The sequence below is a fragment of the Lissotriton vulgaris genome, chromosome 1_1 (genome assembly GCF_964263255.1).
Source record: "Lissotriton vulgaris chromosome 1_1, aLisVul1.2, whole genome shotgun sequence".
Classification (NCBI taxonomy): Eukaryota; Metazoa; Chordata; class Amphibia; order Caudata; family Salamandridae; genus Lissotriton; species Lissotriton vulgaris.
The window spans coordinates 1,811,760,073-1,811,779,537 of NC_141685.1; the positions used below are offsets into that span (position 1 = coordinate 1,811,760,073).

The window sequence follows — 19,465 nt, forward strand, 5'->3', positions numbered from 1 at the left end:
AGCACTGTCTTTCGTTAAGGTGGTTCCCATTTCCAACTGCATTGCGCGAGGCAGAAGGTGCGAAAACACTTTCCAGGAACCACTTTGCTCCAGACTGACAGTGCACAAGGAAATAGATAGGCCTCTTTGTTTATTACCAGAGTAGTAAAGCAGTTCCCAGACCTGGAATTAGCTGTGCTTCCGGGTAGCGTAGGCGGCTTCCATTGAGATTATCACCCATATTCAGCGACCGAACATTTGGCACAGCGACCAAACATTTGGCACAGTAAGAAAGCAATCACTACAGTGCAGCAGGTTTATATCAAGCGTACGAGAAATCACAATTCACTCTTTGTCCCGTGCTGAAATGGATTAAAAATATATACGTTCGTGCTATTTTTAAGTGATGCAAGCAAGAACATTATGTTTGACTACTTTCAATTTCTTAGTAAGGATGTGGAATTAAACAGAATACAATCAAAGTGACAAAAAGTACTACATTTAGGTATCTGATGTAGACTTAAGGCAAGTGATCACAGCAGACCCCCTTCCAATATGGCGGCCTTCCAAACCAGAAGCGTTGGTGGACGCCTACAGCAAAAGTAAATAAAACAAGATGTGCGCACGCACTTATGAAAACGAAACTTACCGTGGGGGCGGGACTTCCGTCTTGTGCGCGAATCAGCGCCCACGGAGTTCCTGGCCCGAGTAGCAGTGGTGACGCGGGGCTCCCATGCACGAGGGAGAGCCCCGCGGAGGCTACAGAACACCGGATTGGCGGTAAGTGGGACTGTATGGGGGGGGGGCGCGCGTGTGTGTGTGTGTGTATGTATGTGTGCGACGGCGGGGGTGTCTCTGTATGCATGCGTGTGTGTATGTGCGCTCGTGTGTGTGTCTCTGGTGAGGTAAGGGGGGAGCGTGTGTGTATGCAGTGTGTGTATGCGACTGCGGGGGTAGCTTCTCTGTATGTATGGGTGCTCGTGTGTGTGTGTGTGAGCAAGCGTCTGTCTGTCTGTCTGTGTGCGCATGTATGGGAGGGAAGTGCACGGCGCGGGATGGAACGTGCGCGTTCGCGCACCCAAATCCGGCTTTCAAGCTCGTAACACCCTTTTGTCCCTCATTCCCCCGAGACCGCCAGCTATAAGTCTCCGCCCTGGACGCATCCTTCGGATGCTTATTCCAGGCGAGACCTAAAAACAGCCCCAGAAAAAATGCCTGCCATGCTGCAAAGTGCAGGGGCCTTTACTATAAACGTTTAGCAGTCGTGCTTAAAAGTGCATGTTCTGTCACATTAAAGATGTAACAGTGCTGCTGTGGGACTTTTGTTATGTCCTTATCAAATCATAGAGAAAGGTCTGTCTGTGAAAAAAACACAAGTGTCTGAGGGTTTAAGAGTAGTACATGCCCATTTGAACCCTGAGTCACACAGAAAGGATGACTCTAATGCAAAACTGAAAGGACTTTTCATTGAAATTTCACAATTGTGTTGAAAAAAATTATTTTCAGGTTCTTTCCCTTGTTCTTCTTAAAACACGTTTGCAATTTTTTTTTCTTATACCCTTTTTAAAGTTTTATCTATTGCGGTCCATAATTGCCTCTCCTTTTTCTGTGGATTAATTAGCTTTACTTACCTTGTTGTCTGCCGTTGCGTTTCATACATTGCTGCCTTTCTGCCCGATGGCTAGAAAAAAATGTATCCTTGGTTCATTTTTTTTCTTTAGCTATATACATGTGCACACCACAAACTGGGTTTTGAGTACAGCTGCTACCTAGTATTAGGTCTTGAAGACAAGCCTTCAGATTATCAGTTTTACAAGGATGAAATAGTGGAATGTCCCTACCATAGCTCAAACCTTTGGACTGCAATCTGCACACAGCTCTCTGTAGAAATCTCTCATCCCTCCGAGTTATATCCTACCTGTTCTTAAATGGTCAAATTAAGGCCATACACTGTGCCTAGATTGAAGAATCAAAATATCTATATTAGGAAAACGCTGCCGAGAAAGAATACATGGCTAGAGTTGCTTTTGAAAGCTCGATCTACACTAGGTGGTTAAAATATATGTGGCAGATATTAGCATATCGTTCAAAACCACTGTACTGGTAAATAATGTAATGGTCATTTCAATTTAAGATGTGTTTTCTGAAATGCCAGTACACTGCATACTCCACATTACCCCAATCCACTCTACTCTGCACTGCTCCACACTAAGCCAATCTACTTAATACTGCATCACTGCACTCTTATTTGCAAAACTCACTCTACGCCCTTCGACTTTACACCACTCCACTCTAATCTATGCCAATGCACTCTACCCCACACTACTATGCACCACTGCACACTTCGCCACTGCACTCTACACCACTCCACGCGAATCCAGTCCACTCTATGCCACCCTCCTGCTGTTTATGCACCCCCTATGAAAAAAGCTATAACATGGCCGGCTCTGACTGCGTCACAGCACTGTTTACTTTCTGTTTCACTTTTTTTAAATCGGGTTGCTCAATTGTACATAATGTCTTATTGATTATATATAAGGTAACAAAAATGCTTATAACACTTTATTATAACTTTTCAACATGCTGTACAGCAACCATACTGCTTTACAATATAGCTTAAAGACATTGGCAAAACCAATTGCTCTGGCTAAACACTTATAAGATCACAGAGGCAAGACCTATTGGCTATGCTAATGCTTGTTTGTTTTGTGATGAAGCTTCCGACTCCGCCAATAAAGCTACAAGATATTGTAGATCAATAGCGATGAGGGTTTTATGAGCTAGGAGCAACTTGTTATATAAGTATATTAATGTCAACAAGACAGCCAGGCCTTAATACCAAAGTTGTACTGGTCCTGAAAATAAACTTTAGTGAAATGCCCTTCCTTTAATGCAGATTTATCTATACTACTATAATAAAGGAAGAACTTTGAGGCTTTGAGGCGGGTAAACTTGGGAACCACAGCGCCAATCCACACACCCGATACACCGTTGTAATCGTCAGGGTGTGCCGATGGTTACAGGCTATATAAATTTAAAAAAAAACTTTATTTAAAAAATGTACATTAAAAATAAATAGTCCCTCCGAAGTAGCGCCGGCCGCGACGTGCGTGCTCACGTCAGGAGCGCGGGGAGGAGCGGCGTCCAGGAGCGCGCCGAGGAGCGCGGACATGGCGCGGGGGAGGAGCGGTGACGTGAGGAGCAGCGGACAGGCCGGAGGAGCGGTGACCAGCGGCGGTGAGGTGACAAGCAGCGTACAGGTGGGAGGAGCAGTGAGGTGACGAGCAGCGGACAGGCGGGAGGAGCGGTGACCAGCGGCAGTGAGGAGCAAGGAGCGGCGGACCGGTAAACTGAGGAGCGCGGGGGAGGAGCGGCGGCTGAGGTAAGGGGACCCACGGACAATGTCGGGGCAGGCGGGGGTCGGGGCAGGCAGGGGACGGGGCAGGCAGGGGACGGGCTTCTGGACAATGTCGGGGCGGGCCGGGGAAGCCTGATTGCTCCCGGACAAGGTCGGGACGGGCTGCTTGTTATGACTAAAGAAGAAATATGGTCTTGAGAAAAAGATTCATTCAAATTATCCAATAGTAACAAAATATTAAGGGGCTAGTCTGTATAATATAATGCACAAGAAATAGATACCAGAGGAGAGAGCAAATATTAATCTTCAGCAGTTTCTAAGTTTATGTTTATTATATAAACACAGACATGGTTATTTAGAGCCAGCAAGAAACAATCATAGCTATGTGAAAGATTAACACTGTGTAGCACAAGAATAAAAATACATTTGATGTGTACGTCAACATTAAAATGTTTGCCAATTATTTTAAAATGTATATATTTATTCTTAATTTTTCATACAGAGCTATCCAATTGCAAGGGGTGAGTTTATCCATCAAGCAATACGCATTTTCATTGGGAAATTTGGTTCTTTCTAAAAAAGATAAAGAGATTTAACTTCTTGGAACAATTTCGATGAAAAGCCATTTTTTGTTCGTCAACTCTGTTTGTTGTAAATTTAAATATGTAGTTAAGATTTTTTTTTAAGTAGTTGTAGTGATTAAAATGATAAACCGCGTCACAGAACACCAAATCCTTTTTAACCACAGTCTCTGTCTAAACTCTAATGGACTTGGTACGCACGGGTGGTGTTAAAACAACAATTAGAATTGGTTAAGCAGCATTGCATCCCTTGACTGGGTGCAATTGTTCCAAAATCTAAAGATCACCCTTCGAAAAGTATCTTTGAAAACAGATTAAAAAGTTTTTGAAAATCATTTTTATATAAAACATATTATAAAGGTAACAAGTAGTTCATATTTACGTAGAAACATCAAAGTTATTAGAGAAAAAATGGAGCATACCTGTATTTGTGTTTATCTTTGTAAGCTTTCCGGATACGATCAGTTACAGGTTTACAATTGATTACTAGCTGCTTACTTACTGGAGGCTGAAACACAATGACAGTATTGGAAATATATTTACTTTTTATTTCATGTAAATATAAATATTACAACAATAAACACATTTGCAAAGAACAATTTTGGTCACATCTATTCATGAATTATAAGAAATAAATAGATTCAAAATGTTTAGTACAGATTCCCCCAAAATATCTATAAAACCAAAGTCTGACAAAGGCTAGAAATTAAAAATTCGAACAGAAAGGCAAAATGGGCATATAGGGTGGGTTAGGTATTTAGATAACGTCAATTCTACAGATCTATAATGAGAAGCTTCGTAATACATGCTACAAGTATCAATGCTTAATTGCTACTGTAAATGATGCATCTACACAAGAAGGTGCAAAATAGTGTTTAAAAGCCAATTTTTTTGAACACCCAGCAACGAAGTATGCATCACCATTTCAATAATACTGTAAATGTCATCTCCCAAAAAATGTGCAACCAAAATATAACAAACATACCAGCAAAATACCAAATTAACAACTCGATGATATACTACATTAACACTCATAAAGGTACATTAGGAAAATGTGTATCTTGCCGTTATTTCTTATTGTTTAACCATTGTAACAATTTTTAACAGCACATATTTTAAGAGGAGTTCATGCATCAATGAGGATGCTATTATACATGCCTGGACGAGTTTTGTCTTCTGTTCGATGCCGATGATCTCTTACGTGGAAACTGCCTTGCCAGCCAGTGGTGGTGGTCTACTTTGCCAGTCTGCAGCAGGATGTGCTGGCGGTAACTACGTTGGGGTTGAGGGCTGGTATTGGTAGGACTGGAAGTTCCTTCTGTAAGAGAACTGGCCACTCATTCTGCACCACAAAGGAGGTGAAAGATGAGTTGATGTAAAACTCCCAGAGAACTCTGGGTTAAAAGGATGTTGCTTGAGACATCCTTGGACTTTCCAGCAAGCTGGCGAAAGCCGATGTAGGTAAAATCCATGGCCGTGTCAATGATTTCAGACAATGTTCTCCCACCCCCTTATACAATCGCCTTTGCTTCATTCTTCTTGTCCTCTAGTAGAAACTCTAGCCACATTTGCCTGTTGTATCGCCCTAATATGGTAAGAGAATTAGTTTCTCTAAAGGTGGTGGCGCCATCGCAGAAAATCTTTTCCCACATTATCCAGCCGATACGCTCCATGGCAGTTGACACTAATTGTCAGTTGTCTTAATTAACTGCACAGGTACATCATTGGGCTTTGCATCTAAGACAGTTTAGCAGAAAATCCGAAGTTAACTATTTGTTTCAATGCCCATACATAAATGCGAAATTCAGATTTCACATCATCAAAAGTCTGTTCTTTGCCATGGATCTTATTTGATTTATTAAGTTCATCTAGCAAAGAACACCAATCATTTTCCCCAATCAGGATTAGAAGTAGGATGTTTTAAGCCATAGCTAAGTGTTCCCCTCTTTGCAAGCCTTTGTACTGTGTACATGAGCCACCTGTTTTTTTCTTAAAGCTCACTGTCTTCAGCATGTCCAACCTGGTTTTCTTTCTGTTGGTGTACAAACAGGCTAGAGGTTTTAAAGGAAAGATGCAATGACATTTCTGATTGGGCATTAACTTTCAAGCCTATGAACACAAATAGGAAAAGCAACATCTGTTTTTTGAAAAATATGCCAAGCTAATCCGCTGGTTGGAAGCTACTAGTCCTTTGTGACTACTTCCATAACATCCTCCCATTCATCTCGAGCGGGTGTTCCGAGAATGTTTGTACAATTCTGAGGTTATTTGTTGTACCATTCCAGCAAGGTTGTTGCACTAACTGCTCTCAATGAAAAGGCATGAATAATAAATCCTTCTTGCACAATGTATCCATATACCGGATTAACTTGTAAGAAGGAAAGTGGAGGGCTGGGAGGAGGATGTCAGTGGAGATCCCCTCCTCCACATAGCCTCATGTGACTGTTGCTCCTCCCCTCCGTAATGGAGCACGCCGGACATGCTGGGCACCAATGTCGTGATTCTGCACGCTGAGAAGTTAGCTTGTGTGCAAGTGAGCTAAAACTAAGGGGCAATGTGGTGGTGCACTCGGCGAGTTTTGGAGGAATTCCAGCGAGTTTCAGAAGAGCGAGGATGTGCGGTGTAGCCAGGCTCACCTCGCGCTGTTAAAAGCAAAGGCTAAGGGCGGAGAAGCGAAAGGCAGGATCACGGAAGCTGGACGCTGACTTCTAGGTTTGCATGGAGCAATCCAAGGAAGCTACCGCTATTGTGAGGAGGCAGAGCGACAGAAGCTAGAGGGGTGAACTTGGTGAGCGGTGACTGGGAGGGCGAAAACAGTGAGACAGGGAGAAGAGGAGAGAGGAGGTAAAGTGACTGGTGTGACTAAGTCCTGTTGGCTGCTGGCGGAGATGGGGAAACATTTAAAATTCACATCAGCTGCTGCCAAAACGGACGCCGCAGTTGCGGCGAATGCTAAAATCGCCTGGTCCAAGCCAGACTGAATCAAGCATCGACCAAAGCGGGAAATAAAACTCTCCAGGTGGAGATAAGCTCTAGTCCCGACAGCTCGGAGGCAGATTTGTCTGAACTACAGCAAGGGGTCGGACCCCAATGTGTCAATTCCAATCGAGGGCTCAGTAATGAAGGAGAAGGAAAAGGACCAGTAAATAACGCTGGTGATTCTCCTGGGGATGAAAAAACAAGAGTAAAAAACCCCAGGGTCTTTACACTCTTCGTAAAAAAGAATCTCCTACCTATCACCGCCTAAGTCCTTCTGCAACCAAGTCAAGGCTCGGCAGGGAAGGCAACACTTGAGCCATCAGAAGATTTAACGCTGTCCTCCAATAAACTATCATCACCACTAATGTCTCCATCACAGCAGCCGCCTTCAGGTATCTTAGATCAGGCTTCAGGAGCAGGAGAGATATTGACAGAAGAAGTTTGTCCTGCCCGCTGCCAAACAAGTCCATTCATCTTAGCAGCCCGGCCCGCACACGTCCACCAGTGAAACCATTTTGAAAACAACATACTGAGGGAGGCCCACAGGTCCAGAAAACTTCACTGATTTCAATGAAAGACAAGGGCGGCCTTAGAGCCACTTGTGCAAAAGGATAAACGTGTGAGCCAATCAAGACATGAAGAATCTGAATCTAAAGCTCAAATCAGCAGGGCCAATATGCACCAGATAGACATCAAGACCATGCTGAACTTAATATTAGAGGTGATTCGAGACATGAAGCAATCTCAAGAGATCCAGATAGCGGCACTACACCTCAGATTGGGAAAAATTGAAGAGGCAGGCGCTAGCTTTCCTATCAGAATCCAAGAAGCTGAATAGAGGATTTCCCAATTAGAGGACCAAATGAATGCCAGGCTCCAGCAAGTCCACTCGGCTGCGCAAGATAAAATAACCCTGGAGAACAAAATTGATGAACAAGAAAAGCATTCTCATCGCTCAAATCTGCAGATTGTGGGGGTCCCGGAGGAGAGCCAGGGGGCCAACACGTTGCAATGGGTGGAGTCATTTTTCAAGAAAAAGGTGCTCCCAGAATTCTCCGGAGACTTGACATTGACTAGGGCACATCATGTTTCAGTTCATCTTCCGCCTAACTTCCCCCGCACAATATTAATTAACTTTGCTGATTATCATGTGAAGGAGAATATTTTGACCAAGGCAATTCAGCAGAGACAATTCGATATTAATGAGGGGACTAAATGTCGGGTTTTTGCAGATATGTCTGTTGCAGCTGCGCGAAGGCGTAAGGAATTTGTAAAACTTTTGTATCTTTTTAAAGCTTAAGGAGCGCAAGCCTCTATTGCACAGCAATCCAAACTTAAAGTCCTAGTGCAGGGGAAATTTCATATGTTTTCACGAGTTGAGGAGGTGCAGGAACTACTGAAAGTGATTTCTATTGTGAAGTGAAACAGTTGTCGTTAATTTTTAATTTTTATTTTTTTCCCTCTACTGTTTTGTTTATGTTCAGGGTCTAGCATTATCTGAGGGGGGATAGGTCATCCACGGTGCAAGACCAGGGCACCACATAGTGAAGTGGGGGGGGGGGGGGGGGGGGGGTGAAATGAGGATAGCGGGGAAGACCACATTTCGGGGGGGGGGGGGGGGGGGGGGGGGAAATGGCCCTGGGGCTCAGGTAGGAGGATGGGTGAATTTGTCAGAAAAAAGAGCAGTTGCAAACAGGGAAGGGAAATGCAGAATACAAAATGGAATTCAAGAACTTCTTTCAATGCTGGAAATATGAATACAACTAGAAGATGTCGTATTATATCGTTGAATGTTAATGGCATACTGAATAGACAAAAATATGGGGGGGTTAATAATATGGCTTGTTACACTAAAACCTCAAGTTCTGTTTATTCAAGAAACTCATTTGAGAGTTTACAGAGGAGGAGCTACACTACGAACGAAGATGGCTGCATAAGCTCCCGGCTCCGCCAACCTCCGCCGGCGGCTCGTATATCCTGTTGATTATCCTTTCTTTTCACCGGACTCCCGTACACATGAAGTGCTCCTGACTCCTGCGGTACAATCCCGGACTTCCCGACTTACCGGGTGACGAAGTTATATCGAGTACTATTCTTGGCCTGCTCCAGGGCTGCAGCCGGGACCTCGATTGCTGGCCCATCCGGGTTGGAGTTGCACAACATCGGCTGTGGGACCAGGGTCGCACCCGGTCTCCCGAACTTGGGTCATTCCTTGCTTTTTCGATTGGCAACTCAGTTACCGGCTTACGCAATGGACACGGTACGGTGACGCAAGTGAAGATCGCCAACCGCGGTCGGGGGTCCGGCGCCCGGAGACCCTCCTGGGGGGCCGGGGTCGACGGGCTAGGCCCCCGCGAGTGGCGAAGGTGTCGATTTTGCCAGTTTAGTGAGCGTCCGCTGTTGTCATCGGCTTTGTGTGTGCCTGGTGCCTCGGAGTTGTGTCCGGGGTTCGAATCCTGCTTCGTCTCTTCGCGAGAGGGGATGGAGGAGACGGACGGCACAATATCGTTGAGGTCCGTGATGGCCGCCATTGGGGCGCTCCACTCTCACATCACCGGCATGTACACTCGGATGTCTGTACCGAGGACAACGTTTGTTTGAGACCGGCAGACGGTGCTCCGAAGTGTTACCAGCAAGCTGTGGTTCCTGTGGAGTACTCTGCTCGCTACTTCGAGGTCCCTGGGAGAAAGCCTGATTTGGCTCTTTCTGATGCATCTGGCCCCATAGATGGCACACCCGCGATCATCGTTGGCTTTCCCTACTCGATCCTTGCTCGGCGGAATATCGTTACTAAAGGTTTTGATCACCATGAACAGCTCTTCAGTGACTATTGGAGAGGTTTGCCTTTCTTCTTCATTTCTCCTTGCCGGAATGGTGGACGTCGCCATCTTGTATCCTGTCTTCGATCCGATACCATTGACTTGCACTGTGTTGAAAGCTTCGATTTCCTTAAGATGACTGTGGCTTGGGTGGCGAGGGCTATTGTAAAGACCCTTCCTGGTCAGGGTTGACTTTGGCCTCTGAGGTTTGCTCCGTTCGGTGCTCTATGCCGGGATTGTACCTTATAATGTAACGGGGGTCGGTTGGTTTTGCTGCTACCCTCCCCAGGTCGGGGTTCAATACTTGCTTCAAATAGTGGCTACGAGGTCTTGGGGAGGTCGCTAATGGTGGGAGGTAAGGGAGATCGGGAGTGTGTATGTTGTTCTCATCCTCCGCTCTCTTTTCCGTTCTTTAGGGCAGTTCCGGGGCGACAGGCACGCTGTTAGTGGGGTAGGCCGTAGCCATTACAGGGGTGCAGGGTGGCGGGTGTTGGGGGGGGGGGGGTTTGTTATTTTAGTTTGTTTTGTTCTATGGTCCCTTTCCTTTCCTTTCCTCTTTTCAGTAGGGCATGCTGTCTCTCCTTTTGTCACTTCTTGCTTTATTGGGCGTCTATACCAGCTTCTACTTTATTGTCTCCTACGGGTGGGTTTTTCTTGAGGGGGCTCGCACTTGATCGCTTGCTAATAGATCAACTTTGCTCCTTGTCTGTTTGACTAAAGGTTGTATTGTTCGTTACCTGTTCTTGATTGCAGTGCGTGGTACATCCCCTCATCTCTTATTGCTTCTTATAAATTGGTGGGACGCCTCCTACAGAGATGCCACTACTGCTTCTTCAAAAAGACAAAAAACTAAACCTTTGATATACCTTTTGTACTGGCGGCGCATTCAATCATACGCTGTAATCTCTTTGCTGTGGTTGTAGGCCGGCGCTTGTTATACTGAAATGCATCAATAAAGGTTTTCAAAAAAAAAAAGAAACTCATTTGAAACCTAACTCACCAAAGCTTTTTATCCCTGGAATTTTTTCTAGAGCCTTTTTTGCCTCGGCCGGGGTGGCAATTTATTTTTCTAGAGATAGGGATTGGGAATTTCTTCACGAAAAGCGAGATACTCAGGGTAGGTGGATCTGGGTCATGGTGAAAATTAATGGGAATATTGTGAATTTTATTAATAATTATGGGCCTATTACAGATGATACATCCACATTATCAACAATACATAGGCTTCTTATTGGGATCTCCGGTCAGATTGTTTTAGGTGGCGACTTCAATTATATACAGATTTGAGAACTGATACCTCAAACAAGAATAAGAAACCCTTGAAGCCCCAGACAACATTTTTTTTTAAGCTTTGACCCAGGATCTGCAATTAATTGATGCCTGGCGCAGGGTTAATCAGGGTGTTCGGGAATATACTTGATATTCTCACCAATTTCACACCGCCTTGCGCTTTGATCTCTTGTTAACGTGGCGTTCTTTGATTCTTACTGCGGCAGAAATTGGGGTGAATGCTTTTTCGGACCACCCTTATGTTCAAGTAGAACTAGAAATTGGGGATGTGACGAGGAGGTGGCCCAGGTGGCAGATTTTTGTGGGTTGAGAGATTTAAGGAATGGATACTAGAAATGTAGGAAGAAATTTTCTCAGTTTGGGGTGGATTTAAAGCGGCGGCTCGTGGACAAATTATTACAGTGACAGTAGGGAAGGCAAGAAAAAGAAGAGAAAAAATTGCAGAACTACAGTTATCCTTTGAAAGCACCTCTAGACTACGAAAATCCCCATTACGGGGTCAGTATGAAGCAGCAAAGAAGAAGTTGCGCGATTATTTCATTGTTAAGGAAATTAATAGCTCTCAGACCTATTTACGACGAGTCTATGAAGAAAGCCAAATGGTGGGGAAAATGCTAGCTTGGTTTACTAAAGCACAACAGGAATTAGCCTGCATCTTGGAGGTAATAGACCCTAAGACTAGCAAAGCAGTAACTGATAGATCAGACATTGCTCGGGTCTTTGTCGAACATTATCAACAACTATACACAACTAAATATATGGTCAGTCAGGAAGCGATTCATGAATATTTTGCAGAGGTAGAACTTCCTAGGCTATCCATCAATTCAGCTGATCAGCTGCAAAACGAAATGATATCATCAGAGATTTTGACAGTTATAAAGTCCATGGCTGGGGCAAAAGCCTGTGGGGAAGACTGATTACCTATCGAATTTGATAATAGTTTTTGTTAAAGAACTGACAGCTTTTCTGAAGAAATTATTCAACCATATAAAAACTGGAGGCGTTGTTCCTTCGGAGTTTAAGGCGGCGATCGTGGTCAGCTTTACGAAAAACGGTACGGAACCCAACAATATTAACTCATAGAGACCGATCAGTCTCTTAAACGCGGACTACAAGATCTTAATGAAGATATGGGCACAACGATTTACCCCTTTGGCCCAGGAAGTAATTCATGTCGATCAAACGGGTTTTGTTGCTGGAAGGACTATGTTCTCTAATACAGGGTATCCGATTCAAGTATTAGATTATTTTAATATTAATAAGACACCAGCCTCATCATGATGCTTGATGCGGAAAAAGCCTTCGATTTAGTTAACTGGGACGCTTTATTTTATGAGCTTGAAAGGTTTGGTGTTCCGGTTCAAGTCATGTCCATGCTGCAAAATATCTATTGGGGGCTCAGGCTGAGATAGTGATCAATGGTAATCAAGTAGGACCAGGCAAGGTTGTCCCTCATCACCTTTATTATTTACCTTTTTTATAGAACCCCTAGCGATTAAAATACGAACATTCAAGCCCTTATTCTAGGCATGGCATGGTAAAACTAAAGCTGTTTGCTGACGACACCATTTTAGATCTGAGCACCGAAAAGCAAAACATAGACCGGACCTTGGCCGAATTTAGACAATTTGAACTAATTGGGGGATTATTTAACATCTACATGAAACCCCTGATTGCGGTCATCAAAGAGCATAATATTAACATCGTAAATTATGCTGATGACACGCAACTTATTCTCTCCTTGGAGGGAGAGCAGTCAACCTCATTGGAAGAGTTCCATTGCTGCTTGCGTGATACGACTCTGTGGCTGAAGTGAAATTCACTGCAGTTTAATGCAGGCAAGACTGAGGTGCTCTACTGCCGGTTGCAGAGGACGTTCGAGTGGTATGTTCCAGTTAGAAGCCTTCGTTCCTCTTCAGCGAGACTAGTTAAAGACTTCAAGGTTCAGGAAAGTTAAAGCGGGTGGTAGAACCTTTGGGGTAGCAGCTGCTAGACTTTGGAATGGACTACCACTGGAACTGAGACAAGTCAGTGATCATCTTTTTAGGAGGAGACTAAAAACTTGGCTGTTCCCCAAAGTCTAGGTGGCCTTCTGCCTTTCTTCTCACGCTATACTGTACTCTGAGTTTACCAGTGCCAGGATGCCTGTTAGATGACAGAGCGCTTTACAAATGAAGTAAATAAATAAATAATACAAATACAGAATCAATCTAATCAAAGCAGAGATTATAATATTGAATACTGGAGCTGAGTTTTTGCCAGATAATTTGAAACAGCAGGCTCTTAAAACTGATCCTATATGTTTTCATGAGATTTTTGTCACAGGTCAATATGGCCAGCTATTTAAGTTGAATTACGAAGCAACTAGCATTAAAACTCAGAAATTATTGGAAAATGGGCAAGTCTTCAGTTAATTCTGATAGGTCGCGTTGCGCTCATCAAGATGTCCCTACTACCCCTTATAATTTTTCTCTTTTCAACTTAACTATTAAGATCAATGTTAGCTATTTCAAAGGTCTCGATTCTATGATAAGATCCTTCATTTGGAACATGGAGGCTTATAATTAATTAAACTTGCAGTATTACAATTAGAAACGAATTCAGGTGGGTTAGCATTACCTCATATGTGAACATTTTATGAGTCAGCATTTTTTGATTTGGTAGCATGCTTATTGTCTAGTACAGGACGATTAGATAATTTTATTATTAATAAGCTGATTCAAGAAACGAGAACACAGATCCCCACTTTTCTTAAAAGTTCAAAACTCCCCCCCAAAAACAGGTACAAAACGCTTCTGGATTTGTCAAGTAGACTTCTGTTATTTTTTAAACAATGTGGTTTCTCTGGGCTTTACACTGTAAAACTAAGTGAGTGTAAAGTCCTGGGCCTCCATATTCACTTCACTCATTTTAGAATCTGGCAGAATTGTGGTTTGGGGGTACTGAGTCCGTTTTCTATTCAGGAAAGGGTGATTCCTTGGGAAGAAGTTCAGACCAGGTGTTACGATCGGATTAAGCCACTCTTTTTTGAATACTTACAAATTGTACATTTTTTAAATAAATATAATTAACTACTTATTCGTGCCCCTTTTAATACAGCTACAGCCTTATTCTCCATTAATGTTAGAGGAGTGGGCAACTGGTACCGCCTGCTGCGTTCTCAAAACGAATCTCCATTGGTGGAAAAGTTTTTGGAGAGAGTTGCCTTAGAAACCCAATGTTCTTCTTCTAGTCAAGAATGGCAAACTTTAAACAGGAAATAGGGCCTTAAGAGCTGCCAACTTTAAAAGAATGGCGTTTCTGTCTCGTTGGTTGGCTTATCACACGCCAAAGGCCTTAAACAGAATTTATCCTGAGGTGGAAAATAGGTATTTCCGTTGTCTCACCCCAACTGAAGGGGGATGGAGGCATATATTTTTTACTTGTCCAAAATTGGGATTGTTTTTGGAAAACATTTTTGGGGCTATAAGCTGGGCAATCCAGAAATCAGTACGCTTCAATTGCGGAGGCTCCTCTCTTTGGTATAACGAATCGGGGGTTAAGTTGTCCAAATTAGAGTGGTATTTTTTAGCGATATCAACGTCGCTCGTTCTTTAATCTTACAAAACTGGAGACTGGTGGAAGCACCTCGGTATGAGAAATGGCTTAATAAGTTGATGTACTAAAAGGCTTAAAGAAGCTTATGCTAAGCGTGTGGATGCAATTAAAACAAATTCTGTGACTTGGAAATATTTTGCAGTCTGCGAAACTTAAATTTATAGTTAATGGATGACATAAGTAATGTCGATCGGTTAAAGATTAGAATTTCAGTTTAGAAACTTCTAGTATTATGTTAATCAAGCTGAACAATTCGATATATCAAAGGATGATTTGTTTTTTAATTTCATTTAAAGAGATTAATTATCTAATTCTATTGTAATATGTATTTATAAATTGTCTTCCCAGCAAGCTCTGCTCAATAAAAAGTAAAAAACAAAAAAAAGAAGGGAAGAGGAGGGTGGATATTTTCACCAGACAACTGATACCACAACAGAATCTGGTGGGGGATTTTCAACTATGAACAGAGGAGATTCAGCTGGTATATTGTACTACATCTTTTGGCAGGATTTATATGCCATCACCGAGTCTGGTGCTAAGAGCAACATCAAAGCAAGGCTCCAGAGATCGGCACAAAAGAGAACAGGGGACAAGTAAGTATTTAGTGGGCGGCAGTCTCAAAGATAATGGATTTAGGCGTTAAAGGTACCATCAAGAAAATGTTGAGCCTAATCACAGCACTGTCCTTTACATTGTTAGCTGTTGTGGTTGGATTAATCCTCAAGATTAAGGACAGTAATTGCCTCATGTCGACTGAAACTCAGCTGGGGATCTTGGTCTTCTTCAAGGCCGTCAAGGGAGTCTATCAGGCATTCTAGAGTATAGTTCATACCTGTGGCCCTGCTAACAATGGATCAATAGTTATCTCTGGACTGTGGCCTCAGATAATGACATTGAGGCTATTTAGGACAATGGTAGGAATCCTAGACTCCTGGACATCACCTGGCTTAACTGGATGTTTTGGCACCTCTCCTGAGGTCAACGTTTTGTTGAATTCCTGAGTAAAGGTACCTTTAAAAAAACAATTATTATTTCGGGTTTTTCCATCTTCCAATTGTTCGACTATTGCCTTTGCCATGACCACAAAACAGATTTGTAATTACAGCAGAAATATATAGGTTATTTATTGTGCAAATGTTTGAAGTATAAGAGGTATCAAGAGTCCACACCGCAATATATATATATAAAGAACTTAATTTAGGCAAAGTGGACAGACATGAAAAGAACAGGATATGGGACCAGTGATAAACAGGAAGGTAGATAAACTGCATCATAACAACTGAAAAAATATCTATGAAAATGTAGGTTAACACCACAATAAGAAGGGATACCAGCAGGACAAGGGTACGACAAGCAATTATCTAAACAATTCATATGTACACGAAATAACCATGAAGGTTCAAAGTCCTAATTTCCACAGTGTAGCATGGACACACACTGAATGAATAAAGACAGACAACGGAAGACAATTAAGGAGAGAACCTTTAATAAACTATGACAAGGAAAGCCCTGTTGAAAATATATATATATTTTAGTTACAAATCCCCAAAGACTAAATCTGTTGTATAAAATTGTGCTAATGGTTAAGTAACTAATTCTGCCGGTGCTCAGAGCAGTACTATGGCACTCACTTTCAGCATCCTCATGTTGACCAAGTATCGGGGCAACATGCCAAAAGGAACTAGTCACAAGAAGGCGATGGAAACTAAGAAAGTCATTTTGCATTAATAGGAATACCAATAGTCTTCAAACAAAGGCAAATACAACTATCACCATAAATATTTACAATCAAAAAATAAACCACTCGCCAGCCCTAGAGACCTTACTGAGAAACAACTCCTAGACTGCAGGTGCTTTTGTGTTGTGTAAGGTAATGAATACTTAAAAATAAAATAAAAATATTCAAAGTGAAGCACTTGAAAGCTGGAAACACTAAGGGCTCCATTACGATGTCGGGCGGATCGCCACCGCCACGGTGGTGGTGGCGATCCGCCCGACAGAAATGCCCGCCACCACATTACAATGGCGGGGGGGACCGCAACGGAGGGAAACACCGCCCGCCACTTTTCCGCCCCGGTCTCATTGCGGCCGGGATGGAAAATGATTAATATGGTGGCGGTGTCTATGAGACACCACCAGCCATATTACAATGGCAAGAGTGCAATGCCTTTCCGCTGCGGCAATGCCGCCACGGAAAGGCAGGCGGTGTTCACTCTGGGGGACCCCTATGGGCCCCCGGAGTGAAGGCCAAAGGGGGTTGGCACACGGGGGTGTACCTGTGGTACCGCCCTGCATTTGCCACAATACTATAAATACAGGATGTGCCCGCCACTGTGGCGGGCACATCCTAATGGTGCGGGCCGGCGGTCCCGATTTCCTAATGGGGCCCTAAGACTGCTATCGAGTATAGGTAGACTGCAACAGCATGCACAAATCCTATTTAAAATAACTACAAGACACAAAAATGTCTAGCTTTTGCTATCAACAAAGTATTAAATAACAAGGCATAAAGAGTGTCAAAACAACAATTTCCAGCAACTTTGCCTTATGCCAAGGCGCTTCCCTAAGGGAGGATCCTCCATGGTTTTGTAAGTTTCCCTTCCTGGAGGATTTTCTGAAATTTAGATCTTGGTTTGTCAGTTTTGAGTATACTGTTTGCAGTCTCTCATTTCTTACCAGATTGGGATCATAGTAGGCCTCCTGAGTTGGTGGATTGATATCAATCTGAGTAATGTTGGCATGGAGTGTTTTGGAGCAATTTATCAGCATGTGCTCCAAACTTGTTAGATCCTAGAAGAAAAGAACATGTTAGAAGTTTTGTTGGTCTTCAAAACTTTTAATTATTTTGACAGTTTTTAGTAACAAGATTTCACTTGTATTAAATCACGATTACAGAACTACTACACTCACACAATGCAATTACATTCACATAATGCAATTACCCTATCCGCTGTTTAAACAAACTAAGGGGCTCATTATGATGGCGGGCGGATCCGCACCGCCCGACTGGTGGTGGCGATCTGCTTGACATCTTTCACCGCCCGCAATTTACCACCTGCCATATTCCAATGGCGAGGGGTACAGCGGCGGATGGAAAGACTGTTTGCCGCTCGGATTGCGGGCTAGGTGGAAAATGCACACAATATGGTGGCGGTGCCTTGCAGGCACCGCCATCCATATTAAGATGCCGGCGGTGAGTAAACCTTTCCACGGCAGAGACTCCGCCATGGAAAGGCATACAGTAAATGGCTATGGGGGCCCGATGCGGGTGGGTGGCTGCACTTGGGGGCTACCCATGGTTACCCCCCTACATTGGCATGCACATGGTGGCAGGCACCGTGCGGTGCCTGTCACGTTGTGGATGGCAATACACAACATGCATATTTTACATTGCGGAGGGAGCTGCTTACAGCACCGCCCGCCGCAATGTAAAAGATGCGGGATGTGACCGCCAGGGTGGTGATTGCATCATCATTGGCACCGCGGGACCGCCTCACCTCTGGCGGTCGATCGAGTTTTCCATTGTGCGCCCGCCATCGTAATGGGGCCCTAAGTTTGTGTTTTCATATTTCTTGCAGCAAATCTCCTCAGGATTACCTCACCAACCATACACCTCTACAGTTGAAAATAGCTTAATCAGTCATTAAAATGCTCTTTTTACAAGATAAGAATACACCTACGAGAAGAAAGTTGTGAAGATGTTGGTGATCTGTATAGACCATAGATAACACTGGGCCAGAATTTAGTATTAGAACTTTTAAACTGGAGATGTGCTCGATTCAGAGATTTAAAGTACACACTTCCTTTTTAACTGTGCGCTGTTACAGTGGCTAGATAGGACTCATAACAAAACTCATAACAAAACTCTCTACATCATTTAAAGCATATACAGGTGGGCTCCCACTTTGCTTTCAATCATATATCCCTTACCCCCAGCCAACGGCTACTTCAAAATTGATCATACTGTAACTTACTCCTAAATACAAAACAGATTTTTCAGTTATTTGGGGATACTCAGGATATCAAATTAATTGGGACAAGTCCCTTCTATTTGTGCTCTCTAATGGTCTATCTGTCTTAAATACCTAGGTATCATCATCACTAGGACGGAAACAAGATTTATGGAAGGAAACATGCTGCTCCAAATGGAATGCCTTAGGCGAGATGTCGCTTATTGAAGGACACGGCCGATCTACCTGATGGGGAGAGCAGTCTTATTTAAAATGATGACACTACCGCATATGCTATATGTTCTCCAAAACACCCCGTATCAAGTACCTGAAAGATACTTCAGGGTAGCGGATGGCGAACTGCGGAAAATACTGTGGGATGGGGTGGGGCAAGAATTGCACTGATCAACTTTCAGAGAGGGGTGTACGAGGGTGGCCTTGCCATACCAGATCTCCAAAAATATTACGGAGCGTATTAACTGATGACGATTAACGGCTGGATATTTGTGGACAGAAACGACCCGGCGTACCGGGTAGATCACTGGGTAATGGGGACTAGAGGATATCCAGTAGCGTTATATCGGAGGGCAGAGAGGAAATGTATGCCCCCACACTCGGAGACTGTGTTGGAGGTGTAGACGAGGGCTAACAAATTCCTTGGGTGGGATAATAGATTGACTGAACAAACCCCACTATGGGACAGTGATTTGCTAAGGAAGGAGGGCAAATTACAGGGTTTTGGTAAGTGGAAACTGCTAGATATAGCACACCTCGGTAACATATAGAGGGGCCAGGCTATAATTCCGTTAATAGATCTCCGAAAGGAATGCCAGTTGGCTGACACAAAGATATAGGTATATATCGCTGGGACAGGCATTAAGGAGACACATGAGAGAAGGGGAACGATCGCTG

General features: G+C 43.5%; 1 protein-coding gene across 1 annotated transcript in view; it reads right to left on the bottom strand.

Annotated features, from left to right (window-relative positions):
* GNPTAB (N-acetylglucosamine-1-phosphate transferase subunits alpha and beta) overlaps window positions 1–19,465 on the bottom strand; it is a 715,805-nt gene that overhangs the window by 130,031 nt on the left and 566,309 nt on the right. Inside the window, exons 16-17 of the mRNA XM_086919157.1 lie at window positions 17,280–17,393; window positions 4,341–4,426 (exon numbers count right to left, since the gene is read on the bottom strand). Coding sequence (XP_086775283.1) covers window positions 4,341–4,426; window positions 17,280–17,393 — 200 coding nt within the window. The remainder of the gene's footprint in view (window positions 1–4,340; window positions 4,427–17,279; window positions 17,394–19,465) is intronic.